The following is a 15,564-nucleotide window of genomic DNA, read 5'->3' as shown; positions in this document are numbered from 1 at the left end:
AAACAACTTATTCTTCCAGTTATGGGTCATCCACAGGTTCTCTGAGCAACCTGTTCCAGTGCCTCACCACCCTCTGAGTAAAGAATTTCTTCCTAACATCTGATCTAAGTCTTCCCTCTTTTAGTTTAAAACCATTCCCCTTTGCCATAACATTATCTGCCTAAGAAAAAAGTTGCTCTCCATCTTTTTATATAAGCCCCCTTCAAGTACTGAAAGGCTGCAATGAGGTCTCCCTTTTCCTCTTCAGGGTGAACATCCTGAACATCTCAGCCTTTCTTGGAGAGGTGTTCAGCCCTCTGAGCATCCTCATGGCCCTTCTCCAGTACTCCTCTAACAGATGCACATCCTTCTTGTGCTGGGAGCTCCAGACTTGGATGCAGCACTGCAAATTAGGCCTCACAAGGGCAGAGTAGAGGGGGACAGTCACCTCCTTTGACCTGCTGTTTACAACTCTGTTGATGCAGCCCAGGATGAGGTTGGCTTTCTGGGCTGCAAGTACACACTGCTGGCTTATGTTATGTTGAGCTTTTCATCCATCAGAATCCCCTATTCCTTCTCTGCAGGGCTTCTCTCAATAACTTCTTCTCCCAGTCTGGACTTATGTTTGGAATTGCCCTGACCCAGGTGCAACACCTTCCGCTTTGACTTGCTGAACCTCATGCAGTTCACATTGGTCCATTTCTCCAGCTTGTCCAGACCCTTTTGGCTGGCATCCCTTCCTTCTCTTGTATCAACTGCACCACACAGCTTGGTGTCCTCTGCAAACTTTCTGAGGGTGCACTTAATTCCACTGTCTGTGTCATTGGTAAAGATATTAAACTGTACTGGTCCCAAGACAGACCCCTGAGAGACACCACTCATCACTAGCCTCCACCTGGAAATAAAGCCATTGACTACAACTCTTTGCATGTGTCTTTCAAGATGATTCCTTATTCATTGAATAAAATGAATATTCAACCCCTTCAAATCCATCTCTCTCAAATTCAGAGATCAGAATGTCGTTGTCTGTGTCAAAGGCATTACAGAATCTACAGGTTTAGATTATGTTAGCTATTAAATGTTTACATGGGTTCAGTGAGAAAATGGAAATGTCTGTGGATCCATTGAGGGTGACTAAACAGAGACATACCTGGATTAATTCGTGATTTAAACTGAAAATAGCTGGAGCGTAAGACACTATTAGTCAAAAACCAGCAGCAACAACAACAAAACATCTTTATTATGCTATTTGGCAACTATTTTGCTAGGCACCTACAGAGACCTACTGCTGAAAGCAGGCTGATGAAGGATGAAGACCCAGAATGCCATTTTTGATGTAATGCTGTACTATGTGCTCCCTCTAAACTCCCTAGGAATTTTGATCCTATGTTTGTCAAAAGTGTGTAGCTTTAGAAAATCTGAAAAATGAGCCTTCCTTTATATTTGTGTGACTCAAATATCTACAGATCTGTGGGATGATGGATACTGAAACCAGAGGAAATGATCTTTCAGTGAGTTCATTTAGTAGTCATAGGAAAATTATGAGGCTGAGTAAAGAGAGAAAAACATCCAGAACTATTCATAATCTAATGATATTCACACCAGCCATAACGTTATGGTCTTTAAAGATGCAATCTTTAGTGGTCAGTTCTTCTAGTAGAGGATTTTATGGGTTTTGTTCCAGTTTGTGTTTCTCTCCTTTCCTACTACCTGCTGGCCACAACAGTCTGACATCAGCAAGGTTACTTGCTACCTGCCATTGGCATGAGATTGCTGTTTGGCAGACATAACTTACACATCAACATTAACACTGTGTTCAGTTGTTGCCATGGTGCTCAAATCTATGAAGGCAGTCCCTTTAAATTGCTAAAAGGAATAAATAGAGATACTGATAGTATAAAATGTTATATAGATGTAACAATAACATAGGATCAACATATGGACACAGTTTGAGACTCAAGAGATCTCAAAACCCAAGGAAGTGGATAGTAGTTCCTATTAGTTCTTCATGTTTTGGTTTCTGGATAGAGGTGGAAGATAGTCTGTTCTTGTTCAGGTCCCTTCAGGCTTTCAGAGCTCTTCATATCCAGCATCGGGGAATAAAACAGATATCTTTCAGAAAGTGCAAAGAAAACCTAACCATCCCTGAATAGATGGTTATGAACTTCATTGTCCAGGGAAGATAGGTGCATTAAGATTTTTGCTGTTATTCCAGCAGTTGACCTCAGAGGTTATCACCGCTCTGCTTTCTAGCAAATAGGACCTTTTAAAAAATAAATTAATTAATTTAATTTAATTATTATTGCAATTTATTATTTTTTATTTGCTGCTATAATTTACTCTACTTTAGCTGGTCCAAAGAATATTTTCATATAAATTTTGCAGACTCCATAAACTCAGTGACGGCTGAATGAAGATGACTTGAGTTCAAGCCTATCAGCTAGTGAATATTACATTATTTATATGTGAGGTGAGACACCTTTAGACAGAGATTGAGAAACTATCTCTCCACCTTTCATTCCTCTCCACTAGTTGCCTTCCTTCCTCCGCAGTAAACCATGATACATTGTCAGGGCATTCATCTAACAATAACATTCCTAGTCTGAATGAGGCAGGGTTCAGTGAATCCTTAGAGCCAGCCCTACTACTCTGGAATGGGTTTTCCCCTTGCATTTTCACCAGAATTTTTATTCTGGGAACCTTTTCCAAAGAAGACATGAGTGAAATCATTCTAATTAAAAAAGGTGTTGCCAAAAAGCTTGCAACCATCCTCACCTATCTCTTGTATGCAAATCTCTCTTGCAGCTGTAGAGCCCCAAAGGCTTCTCTGAGCTTTCATATGGGCCAGCAGCCACAGGGAGAACATTCTTTTTGGATTAAGCCCTAAGGAATGTGTAATAAATTTGCCTATATATGACTATTTTAGAAAGAAGTGTTTCAGTTTTAGTTTTAGAATGTACATTTTCAGAAATAGCCTCTGAAGAGTTATGTGTGCTCTCAACCTTTGCACTCTTTTGGAAATGCAATAAGCAAATGTCCTTGAGTTTTGAATGATTCAGAACACAGACAGTTTCATTATTTTATTGTATTGCAAGTTACCTTCTTGTGGATGGGGAATTATCCCCCTAATTAATAGGAATAGAAGAGAGGTTCCCTGGCCTCATCATTGTAAGCATCTTTTCTTGTGGAAGAAATGATGCTGTAGTAGTAGTTTGGGGAACCAGGCAGAACTACATTCAAACAAACATATATTCTGTGCCTTGATTTTTCAGCATGGGAGTGGATATTCTGAAAGCTGTTTCCTGTATGCCTGCAGCCATGCCATCTCAGATAGCAATCTTCAAATAAAACCGGGTTGGGTTTGGTCACAGCTTGATTTTCTGTGGAGTTCTCCCTTTCCCAAATGCTCTATGAATTAGTAATGACAGAGATTGAGAGATGATGCCCTTCCTCCTCAGCCTCTCAGCCCCGCACCAGTTAGGGCTTTCTGTAAGTGAAGTGTGCAGCTGGGCTATCTGAACAATCAGAAGCCTGCACAAATTGCACAGCCCCTTTTTCCAGAAGTAAGAGTTTTTGGTCTTGCATGCTGGTTTTAATTTTGGTGTAGGAAGTTTCTACTGTCTACTGGTTTAGGATTAGTTTTGAATTTTCACTTGGATGGACTATCCTTTTTTATGAACTTAGTTTGTAATTGATGCTGCTTTCAATTCTGATGCTGTTGTGTTCAATGGTGAACACAGTGTTTTTACTTCAATGCATGCACAGAACAAGAGTTCAATAAAATGGTTACATTACAGGTTAGAACTCCAAAAATCTGCTTTGGCACCAGAAAACTCCTTTTGGATTTCTAACCAGTAAAGCAGCAGTCTGGTATCTGATAACAATCAGCTCCAACAATATCTTTGAAATCTTGGCTGTGGTGTGTACATGACCTGAGACCTGCCAGAGTGGAAGGCAGTATGAATTTGTGGTAGTCATTCTTTCTGTTTTTGCTAGGTTTCAGGCCAACTCATCTCTTGGATTCCAGTGCATGGATTCTGGAATCAATTCAGCTAGGTGTTTGCATCTTGAAATTACTACATCATTGAAGGCAATTATAGCCCTTCTCATTAACTTCAGAGTATGGAAAATTTCATTTGTTTTTCATAATGGCACAAGCAGATTCTTAGGCCCATATTCTGCTAAAATGTTTAATGGAGTCATGCGATCTTTTGCAACATGTTTTTTTACTTTCCCAGTTACAGTATAACTGCAGTTTTCAGAGGTTAAAACAAAACAAAACAAACAAAAGGCAACACAGCAAAGGTAGCTGTGCAACATGGTCAGAGACAAATGTGTGATAATAAAAGAGCTTAATTCTCTGGACAGGATATTACTTCTTCTATTTAGTGACTTCACTACTGGAATCTTCTGTCACTCCTTGGCTCATGCTATCCATTCTTAACTGCCTTTAAGAAATTCTGGTCTGGTGGGAACCTGCTTCTGGAAGTCTTTTAAAGATACTAGTTTCAAAATACATGCAATGAGAAAAACTGCAAGTTTCCTAGACTGTGAGCTAAATCACAATATACAGTGTGAGACTACTTTTTCACTGCCCCTTGTAACTGAATAGTAACTGTATATCACTAGCATTCCTGCTGAAGTTAGAGCTTCTTGTCAATGTCGGATGCTGTAGAGAGCTGCAAGAGCTGATCCTTAAAAAATCTGCTTTCAAAGACTCTGAAAAAGAACTGGTACAATAAAATTATTTAACCTGTGATTGTAACAGTTTCAGAAATTGGACAAACCTGTACCAGCATCCAGAACTGTGCATCACATAACTTCATCATTACAGTTCCCTGCTAGTAGTCTGTATTCAAGTATGAAGGTTCTAGCTTTTTTTCTCACAGTAGTTCCCAATATTGACCATGTCTCACAGCTATTAAGTCTACCTATTGCTTTACAATTCCTCCTTTCAAACATCCAAAATTAAAAGGACATTAATACAAGTTACTTCCTGCACTGATTGTATCCTTACTCTTGCTTCATAAGGTGCTCAAAATCAAGTCTGTATCAGTGAAAAAATTAGATATTTAATAATACCAGGAAGCAATTTTATGTTTTGGCACTAGACAATATGCAGCAGAATGTAAACAGGCATTCTATTCATAAAATACAATTAAATCAAAAGACATTAAAAAGGCTGGTTAAAGATTTCTAAAGACAGATGTCATTGGTGAGGTTTTAAGTAATATGAAAGCAAGCCTTTACAGTACACATTAGTGAAAACTGAAAATATATTTGAATAGGTTGTAACAACATATATTTTTTTCCTGTTTTAATCTCACCATGTTTAAGACTATTCTTGTAATTCAGTTATTGAAAGCATGGCACAGGAACAGAGAGGAAGATGTATAAGGAATGGGATTACTGAAGGTTTCTCTTGTTTGCCAACCATATGATTGAAACTCGATCAGAACTGTTACTCATCTTAACCCGTTTATCTTTTTTCCTTAATGGCTATGATCTGGTCATGGTAGTGTTACAGTCAGAAAACATATTTTTCAGAAATGAATTTTCTTTTAAAAAGTTTAGGAGGGAACTCTTTTTTTTTTTTTTTTTTTTTTTTTTTTAACCTTCCTTGAACAAAAAATAAAGGAAATATAGGAAAACAAATCTGCTGTTACTTGATGGGGGTTGACCTGTTCTCCCATGTGCCTGGTGACAGGACGAGGGGGAATGGGCTTAAGTTGCGCCAGGGGAGTTTTAGGTTAGATGTTAGGAAGAACTTCTTTACTTCTTTACAAAGGGTTGTTAGGCATTGGAACAGGCTGCCCAGGGAAGTGGTGGAGTCACCATCCCTGGAAGTCTTTAAAAGACGTTTAGATGTAGAGCTTAGGGATATGGTTTAGTGGGGACTGTTAGTGTTAGGTCAGAGGTTGGACTCAATGATCTTGAGGTCTCTTCCAACCTAGAAATTCTGTGATTCTGTGATTATAGGTTTTGGAAGTTCCTTACCGGTTATACAGAGGTACACTACATTGGTTTGGGCAGAAATATATTTTTTAGAGAATTTAGAATTTTAAGAATAATGTTACGTACTATAATGTATTTCACAGTGTGTCATCTCTAAAGCAAGATGAGTTTTAGTAAATGACAATACTCCATGCTTATAGAAGGCTTGAACAACATAGACAGCAAGGTATTATCATGATCATCAAAAGGTACAGTAAATCCTCTATGAGGAATAGAACAATAAATTATCAAGTGCATTAGTTTCTGTACTGAACAGATCAGAAACATACCAAGAATGTTAATTAAAGGCTCTTTAGCATGTCAATGAAATACAAGAAGTGCATTATAGAATGCTTAATCAAAAGACAGTAAGACATATACTGCACAGATATCACTGTATATCTTTTTCTCGCTGTTGTGGTTTAACCCAACAGACAACTGAGCACCACACAGCTGTTCACTCACCCCTCCACAGTGGGACGGGGAGAGAATCAGAAAAAAGAAGTTAAAAACCTGTGGGTTGAGATAAAGAAGGTTTAATAGGACAGAAAAGGAAGGAAATAATAATAACAACAGCAACAATAAAATAATATACAAAACAAGTGCTGCACAATGCAATTGCTCACCACCTGCCAAATGATGCTCATCCCAACCCTGGGTAGAGGCTTCCCCAGTCAACTCCCCACAGTTTTTACCACTGAGCATGACACCGTATGGTATGGGATACTTTGGTCAGCTGGGGTCAGGTCTCCTAGCTATGTCCCACGCCATCTCCTTGTGCACCCACAGCCTCCTCGCTGTCAGGAAGCAAGCAGAAAAGTCCTTGACTCCATGTAAGCACTGCACAACAACTAAAACACTGGTGTGTTACCAGCATTATGCTCATCCTAAATCCAAAACAAAGCACCATACCAGCAACTAGGAAGAAAATTAACTCTATCCCAGTCAAAACAGGACACTTGCAAGCAGTGTAATAATGTGAATATGAATGTTAAGTCTTGCTCAGTAGGGAGATAAACTTCATAAGGTAAAAGACATTATCTGACATCATAGTCAAAATGTCCTACAAAGTTGTCCTGCTCCATACAAGGTCTTTCCATTTATTATTTTCCTATTTAGAATTAATTTCTGTAACAAATTATAGCAGTTTAATGGCACAAAACTTCTGCTTGTTTGCTTATTTATTTATTTGTTTAACCTGGGTGAAAGACAGTGATCCATCAACAACACCTGCTGTGATGAGGTGGTAAATAGTGGTACCACTCAGTGGCAGAATATTTTTCCTGCTCCCATTTCATTATTACAAGGACAGAAACACGCTATATCACTCTTTAAGCTATGTAGGTGTCCTCAGTGTTAACAGTAAGAAAAACTGAAAATTCTTGAGACAGAACTGAATACTCTTTTTTTTTTTTTTTTTTTTTTTTTTTTAATGTAATGAGCCTTAGGACTTATTGTACTCAATGGCAGCTCAACTAACCTACACTTGGGTGAAGGTTCTCTCAAGTCAGCCTAACTTGAATCTAGAGAAGTTGTACTTCAAAGTAGAGGTATTTGAATAGGCAGCACAGAAGTTCAGTTTGTCTTGTTAACCACCTTCAGAGCTGTCTGTACATTTGTACACTGGCTTTAAGCCACATTTCACTTTCAGGCCAACTAAAAACATAAAACTAAATTTTTCTTGGAAATCTTTTCAGTGCTTTAGACTGTGCCCAATTAAGAAAATACAGAGGGGAAAGTTTTCCATTGTCAGAGGAATTACTATGCTTTGTCCAGTTCATCCATTCTTAGGTTAAAAATAAGAAGTGAGGAAGAAAGGAAAATGAAACATTGTTCTTATTGTATTTTTTTTATTTTTAATGGTACGGGTGTGACAAACAGAAAACATGAAGAAAAGGTGCAAGGGAATGTAGAAGATGAAAGGAAAATGTTCTAATTTCTTAGAAATAAGAAAGGAAAAAGCAGTAGATGTGAAGAGATGCTGTAGAAAATGAGAGCAAGAGGAATGTGAGAGAAAGTAAAGAGGGAGAGGGAGAAACCCACAGAACTACTGGTGGAAATAAAGACATGCATAGATGTCATGAGTGATGATGACTAGAAGATGAAGAGATAATGGCATTGGCATGGCATCATTCATAATGATCACACAGACCCATAGTTTCATCCTCTGATGGCTTTTCAGACAGGGAAGACTGACATTTGCTTGTATAACTAGAAGCACAACAGAGATGTCAGGAAAGGCTGCCATATATAATAAATGTACTCAGGATGTAACATGATGTACAGTAATGTACACATATAATAAATATACACAGGATTTTTCAGCCTGAGTTGCCAGGTGTATTATTTATACCCAGAGAGGTAAATAATATCAGAGGTGCTGGGTGTGGAGGCTCTGCGGGCTACTAAGAAGGAAAAGAGGAAGCACAACAAGCAACACTTGGTGCACCTTCCCTCAGCATGTCTGTTAGAGCAGCAATGTGTGCAAAGTATGGATCCAAATAATTCTGTTGGCAAATGGGTGACATTCTTGTCTGTAAAGGCTATGATGTCATGTAATCTCAAATTCGGTCAAGTCAGTTTATGCAGTAGTTATCAGTGTGAGAATTCTACAGTAACATGGGCTGCTCCCTTTTAATAAATAGTTACACTACTGGGATACTTATTGATTATTAGTGATATTAATGGTTCTTTCACTGCAGTGCTCCAAAATGTGCTCAAACTTGAAGGCGAGGAAAGTATATCATACACAATTATCTTGGAATGAGTAAACAGGCCAAAACAATAAAGCATGGTTTCTTATATGTAGATTTGTATGTAGATATAATTCAGCACCCCACTCAACTGGCAGTCTGTTTTGTCCAGTTCTGTCTTTTATTGGAAACAACAATAAAATCCTCATCTGACTCAGAGGTGATGATTTTGTAACTAAGGTGGTAGCGTAAAGTTACTATCAACAGAGACAAAATGTGTTTACAGAAATGTATGCCAGGACAGGACTGTTGTATTTTCCAGCCACTACAGTTCTTAGTTCAATGTTGATTTAAAAATTGAGATGCTAATAAAAGAAACAAATTTTTAGGCAGTTTATGGATGGTTAACTAGGAACACAGTGTACTGTTTGTTAGTTTTCATGTGTGCATTAGAAGATTGCTTTACCACAGCTCCTCAAAACTTTAGCACCTCTGCTTGATTTTCAGCTCTCATTTGATCCCAATTTCAGTGTACTTTTGTCTGCATATTACAGTTTTAGGACTGCTGATGCTGTTGTTAGCTTGTGTATAAATGTATCTATAGATATTTGTTAATATTCTCACTCTACAAATTGTGATCTTTTTCAGTGTACCTTGAGGACAGTTTTGTAAAATCTGGAGTGTTCAATGTGTCAGAACTTGTGAGGGTGTCCAGAAGTAAGTTCACATTTACTTTTAATCATTTCCAAACCAAGCAAAGAATTCTTTCTGGATCTCAGTATTTGTTTGCTTTATTTGTTCTTCTTTTTTTCTTTTTCCCCAAGATAAGATGTGTAGGAAATGCCTGTAACTCAGGATTTTCATAACTTTGACCACGGCATTACAGTGCATCTTGCAAGCATTTATAATTAAACACACAAAAGTCTTCTTTTGTTTCTTCATTATTTAAGGCTGGAACCAATTTGTTAGGTGTCCCCCTGCACATTAATGGATTCATATGCTAGTAAAACTATGATAGATAATCAAATTTTATTTGTTAGACTTCCAGCTTTTTAAGGTTGCACAGCACATCCTTGGACTCTGCTAAACCATCTGATTATTCTTTTAGGTTTTTGAATTTACAGCCCTTGAAAGATGCTACAAGTGGACCCTCCATAGTGAGGATAGAAATGATGATTAACAATGTATTGTATTTCTTTTACATGTGGCAGTGGTTGTAACTGAATTTCTGATTACATTGGCTTGTTTTGGCATCAGAAAAGTTATGCACACAAATATTTGATAATAAAAAACAAAGAATATGCTGTAATAGCATGGAATAAACACAATGCAGAACTTCATTTAACATTGCTTCCTGAACACTTCTTTCTGCACTGTTAAATTATTTCTGTTAAGATTTACTTAAGAAGTGAACAAATATACTTGAAAGTTACAGTTGGAAGTGTCTGCAGTGATAACACCAACATTATAACAACTGAATGGTCCAGGAAATTCTCTTCTCTGATGAGAGGACAAAAACAGTGAGACAGAAGTCTCCAAAATTCTCTGTCCAAACATTATACAGAAGCTAGTTCATGCCAGGACATGATGCTTGACGGATTCATTGAATTTAAGATGTGAGTGTAATTTTATTTGCCATGATCAGAAATTAGCATTCAGCAATAAAAATCAAGATAAATCCTTCAGGAAACCACTGAGCATTGTCATGCTGCAGTGGTAATACTCTTTTTTTTCTTTTCTTTTCTTTTCTTTTCTTTTCTTTTCTTTTCTTTTCTTTTCTTTTCTTTTCTTTTCTTTTCTTTTCTTTTCTTTTCTTTTCTTTTCTTTTCTTTTCTTTTCTTTTCTTTTCTTTTCTTTTCTTTTCTCTTTTCTTTTCTTTTCTTTTCTTTTCTTTTCTTTTCTTTTCTTTTCTTTTCTTTTCTTTTCTTTTCTTTTCTTTTCTTTTCTTTTCTTTTCCTTTCTTTTCCTTTCTTTTCCTTTCTTTTCCTTTCTTTTCCTTTCTTTTCCTTTCTTTTTTCTTTTTTTCTTTTTTCTTTTCTTTTTTCTTTCTTTTCTTTTTCCTTTCCTTTTCTTTTTCCTTCCCTTCCCTTCCCTTCCCTTCCCTTCCCTTCCCTTCCCTTCCCTTCCCTTCCCTTCCCTTCCCTTCCCTTCCCTTCCCTTCCCTTCCCTTCCCTTCCCTTCCCTTCCCTTCCCTTCCCTTCCCTTCCCTTCCCTTCCCTTCCCTTCCCTTCCCTTCCCTTCCCTTCCCTTCCCTTCCCTTCCCTTCCCTTCCCTTCCCCTTCCCCTTCCCCTTCCCCTTCCCCTTCCCCTTCCCCTTCCCCTTCCCCTTCCCCTTCCCCTTCCCCTTCCCCTTCCCCTTCCCCTTCCCCTTCCCCTTCCCCTTCCCCTTCCCCTTCCCCTTCCCCTTCCCCTTCCCCTTCCCCTTCCCCTTCCCCTTCCCCTTCCCCTTCCCCTTCCCCTTCTTCCCCTTCCCCTTCCCCTTCCCCTTCCCCTTCTTCCCCTTCCCCTTCCCCTTCTTCCCCTTCCCCTTCCCCTTCCCCTTCCCCTTCCCTTTCTCTCTCCTCTCCTCTCCTCTCCTCTCCTCTCCTCTCCTCTCCTCTCCTCTCCTCTCCTCTCCTCTCCTCTCCTCTCCTCTCCTCTCCTCTCCTCTCCTCTCCTCTCCTCTCCTCTCCTCTCCTCTCCTCTCCTCTCCTCTCCTCTCCTCTCCTCTCCTCTCCTCTCCTCTCCTCTCCTCTCCTCTCCTCTCCTCTCCTCTCCTCTCCTCTCCTCTCCTCTCCTCTCCTCTCCTCTCCTCTCCTCTCCTCTCCTCTCCTCTCCTCTCCTCTCCTCTCCTCTCCTCTCCTCTCCTCTCCTCTCCTCTCCTCTCCTCTCCTCTCCTCTCCTCTCCTCTCCTCTCCTCTCCTCTCCTCTCCTCTCCTCTCCTCTCCTCTCCTCTCCTTTTTCTTTTGTTATTTTCTTCTCACACCCCTCCCCCCAATTCGTTTGCTAAAGATATGGCTTTTATTTTTTGGGGGGAGGCTGAGGATATGTGAAATACAGCTCTGCTTGTAGTTGTCAAGTAGTTAAATATCTTTTAAAGTATTGGGCCATTCAGATTAAAAAAGAAAAATCAATATTGCAGTTACCTTATGAAATCATACCTGCTGAAGCTGTTATACATGATATACTTCTAATAATAAGTTTTAAAGCATGTGGTTTCTGTGGGATTTCTTACCATGCATTTGTTTAACCTCAAGCCGCAACAGTGTTGTACTTTAGCTGTCAGGAAAAATACAAACCTTCAGATATATTACACAACATGCAATTATTCTTTTAAGTGCCAAAGGTAGTTAAAATGCACAATTCACAGACAGGGAACAAAGGTAAGTATACCACAACATGTAACATATAATTTATTCTTGAAATGCTAAAATGTATGGTTCACAGGCTCTATAGGGAGAACTGAGTAAATGTGTGTTTGTGTGTAGGTGTATATATGCAGAGAAGTATCTAAGGCTCTGGATAAAAGAAAAAGGGACATGGTACAATGTGTGTCCCCAGGTTTGTTCTTTCCAGTTATTTTATTTATTTCACAAAGACTGTTAGCTCTCTGAATAAGCCCTTCCTCAATCACTGTAAAAGTCCATCTTCAGAAGTTTTAACTTTGTGCCATTGTTTATATTATCTTCACATTGATGATTACAGGTTGTCTGCTATAAAACAATCATATACAACACATGCATTATGTATGCATAACTTCTTAGGGATTTCTAGGGACTGGGGAAGCTAATTCATTTTTTAGATATATAAACATTGATAAAACTTGTCTGTACTTGGTTTCTGCAACAGGCAGAAAATTAGAAACATGTAGCAACATCTTGATTTTTTTCCTGGTGTTAAAAATGAAAAGATGGCTAAAAAGATAGACAAAAATCTCTGACTCTTTATAATGATATGTTTTTCAGCACCTATAACCCAAGGAACTGGAGTGAACTTCCCAATTGGAGAACTTCCGAGCCAGCCATATTACCATGATATGAATTCGGGTGTAAATCTACAGAGGTCCTTATCCTCTCCACCAAGCAGGTAAAAAACTTGAAATAGGTAGTACTGTGAAACAGAGTGGGACAAGCAGTTCACAAATACTGTAAACAGCCAATATTTTATGAGTTTCCTCTGATTTTGTGAGGTAGGTTACTTATGCAGGTTAACATAAGTTATGTAGAGATATATATGTTAAAAATAGTCATTTGAAGTGGCATTTATTACATATAATTGCTGTTGATATTAAAGATGCTTGTGACACTAAATCATCTGCCAAGAGAAGAGCTACATATCTTGGCACTGCTGCTGAGCTGCAGGCATGTTGAGCAGCCTGGCACTGGCCAGAAGTGCTTGGTGCCACCAGGTGGTTCCAGGCACAAAGGCCACCTTTGAAGGCTTGGACTTCTGTCCTGAAAACTGTGTTGTGACAGATACTGCTTCTAGTGAAAAGGGCATTAGGGTAGGTACATAAAGCAAAGGGAGTCAAATACAAAGGTGTCTGTATCCTTAAGCATCACCCCAGCTCATGAAAGTGTGTTTCCTGCCTCACAAGGAGTGTTTCCCAGTGTAGTGGGGATGAGGACGAGCATGTGAGATCATCGCAGGCATTCTGATTTTTCTTAGTGATCTCAGTGTTTGTTCCGAGAGACCCACTTCTTCCTTGCTTCAGCATATATCCTTCTGACACTGAGAAGGACATAGTTCCTTACCTCAGGAACAGCTGGCAGACCCACAGAGGTGAAGAAACTGGTCTGCCCTCCTCTTGGCTCCCAGATAATTTACTGTCCACCCTCTGGGGCTTCCTGTTTGTCTGAAGCTGTTTGCTATGAAATCAAGTACTTCAGGATTGCTCACAGAATCGTGGAATGGCTTGGGTTGGAAGGGACTTTAAAGACTACCCAGTTTCAGCCCCCCTGCTGTGGGCAGGGACACCCTCAACTATACCAGGTTGCTCAAAGCCCTATCCAGCCTGGCCTTGGATGTTTTCAGGGTTAGGGCATCCACAGCTTCTCTGGGCAACCTGTTTCAGTGTTCCAGTACCTCACCACCCTCTGAGCGAAGAATAATTTCTCCTTGTATCTGTTCTAAATCTACTTTTTTTTTTTTTTTTTTTTTTTTTTTTTTTTTTTTTTTAGGTTAAAGCCATTACTTTTCATATCTCTACACTCCCAGACAAAGTCCCTCCCCAGCTCTCCTGTAGACCCCTTCAGGTACTGGAAGGCGGCTATCAGGTCTCCCCAGAGCCTTCTCTTGAGGTCGATCAACCCCAACTCCCTCAGCCTGTCTTTGTAGGAAAGGTGCTCCAGCAATCATCTTCAAGGCTCCCTCTGGACTTGCTGGACTTGGTGAGGGGTCTGGAGAACAAGTTTTATGAGAAGCGGCTGAGGGAGCTGGGGTTGTTCAGCCTGGAGAAAAGGTGGCTCAGGGGCGACTGTATCGCTCTCGATAGGTACATTAAAGGAGGCTGTAGTGAGGTGGGGGTTGGTCTATTCTCTCACGTGCCTGGTGACAGGACAAGGGGGAGGGGGCTAAAGTTGTACCAGAGTAGGTTTAGGTTGGATATTAGGAAGAACTTCTTTACCGAAAGGGTTGTTAGGCATTGGAATAGGCTGCCCAGGGAAGTGGTTGAGTCACCATCCCTGGAGGTCTTTAAAAGACATTTAGATGTAGAGCTTAGTGATATGATTTAGTGGAGGACTTGTTAGTGTTAGGTCAGAGGTTGGACTCAGTGATCTTGGAGGTCTCTTCCAACCTAGATGATTCTGTGATTCTCTGATTCTGCTCTAATACTTTCATATTCTTGTGCTGGGGGCCCCAGAGCTGAATGCAGTGTTCCAGGTGGGGTCTCACGAGAGCAGAGCAGAGGGGGAGAATCACCTCCCTCAACCTGCTAGCCATAGTAAGGTTAGGTCACACTAGATCATCTCCTAGGTTTCTGTACTCCAAGGACTCTGGAACTGTCTGTGCAGTGGGACAGGACAGAAGGACTGTCACAAGACAGGTGCAATTCCAGCAGTGCCTATTGCTTCTGAGTTATTGAGCTCATGTTCTGCCATTTAATTCCATGGTGTTTTCAGGTTGTCATTGTATTTTCACCTAGTACATTTAAAAAAAATATTGATTCTCAGAGTGTATAATGATGATAATGATAAAATAGAAGGAGAAGGAGAAGGAGAAGGAGAAGGAGAAGGAGAAGAAGGAGGAAGAGGAGGAGAAGACCATTAAAACTTTCATTCTGGTTTTCTTTGACAGTCTACATAGCAATATCAGTACATACATGTATTGTTACAAAGAACCTTGAATTCCCTTCACTTTATGGAAGCACTAACTCTTTTTATATAGTGACATGAAATATGAGCCTTTTGTTTTCAATTATATTCATCTAAAATGAAAAGTCTTTCTTTCAAGTTACACCTCTTTGAAAAGCCTAGGATTCTGACCTGGTAGAATATAGTGACCAACATTTTTTCCCTTACTAGCACACACAGAAAGGTTTCTGGTTTACCTTGACTTTGTTAGTTAATCTTTTCCAGGACTTTCCATTGCTTCTATGGTTTCTGTGCAGATTTAAAATTCTCATGATACACAACCTTTCATTGGTAGGTTACAGGAACTGTTTTTGTTGTTGTTGTTGTTTTGTTTTTGTTTTGTTTTGTTTTCTTTTGTTTTGTCAGATGAATTCTGGTAGAATTAGAACAATTATGTCTTTTATATGTTACATAATCATCTCTGAGGTATTGTCATGTGAAAAAATCAAGCACATACCTGAATTACATATTATTACATAACATGTTCTATGGCAGTTAGCAAAAGATCTAAAATCTGCTTTTTTTGTGCTTTATATGCCTGAATTGCTTTTTATCAATTTCCTTGT

At 39.3% G+C, this 15,564-nt stretch overlaps 1 protein-coding gene across 15 annotated transcripts in view; it reads left to right on the top strand.

Annotated features, from left to right (window-relative positions):
* Positions 1–15,564, top strand: part of NFIB (nuclear factor I B) — a 187,000-nt gene that overhangs the window by 110,537 nt on the left and 60,899 nt on the right. For 14 of the 15 annotated variants that reach the window (XR_011091472.1, XR_011091470.1, XM_068667981.1 and 11 more), the window contains 2 exons: positions 9,315–9,383; positions 12,611–12,731. Coding sequence is in view for 13 of the 15 variants with exons in the window: in XM_068667981.1 (XP_068524082.1) it covers positions 9,315–9,383; positions 12,611–12,731 (190 nt within the window). In the remaining 2 variants the exon portion in view is untranslated. The remainder of the gene's footprint in view (positions 1–9,314; positions 9,384–12,610; positions 12,732–15,564) is intronic. The other variant, XM_068667975.1, reaches the window with a different exon arrangement.

Source organism: Anas acuta, chromosome Z, assembly GCF_963932015.1.
Source record: "Anas acuta chromosome Z, bAnaAcu1.1, whole genome shotgun sequence".
NCBI classification, from domain to species: domain Eukaryota; kingdom Metazoa; phylum Chordata; class Aves; order Anseriformes; family Anatidae; genus Anas; species Anas acuta.
This window is presented reverse-complemented; position numbering and strand designations above follow the sequence as displayed.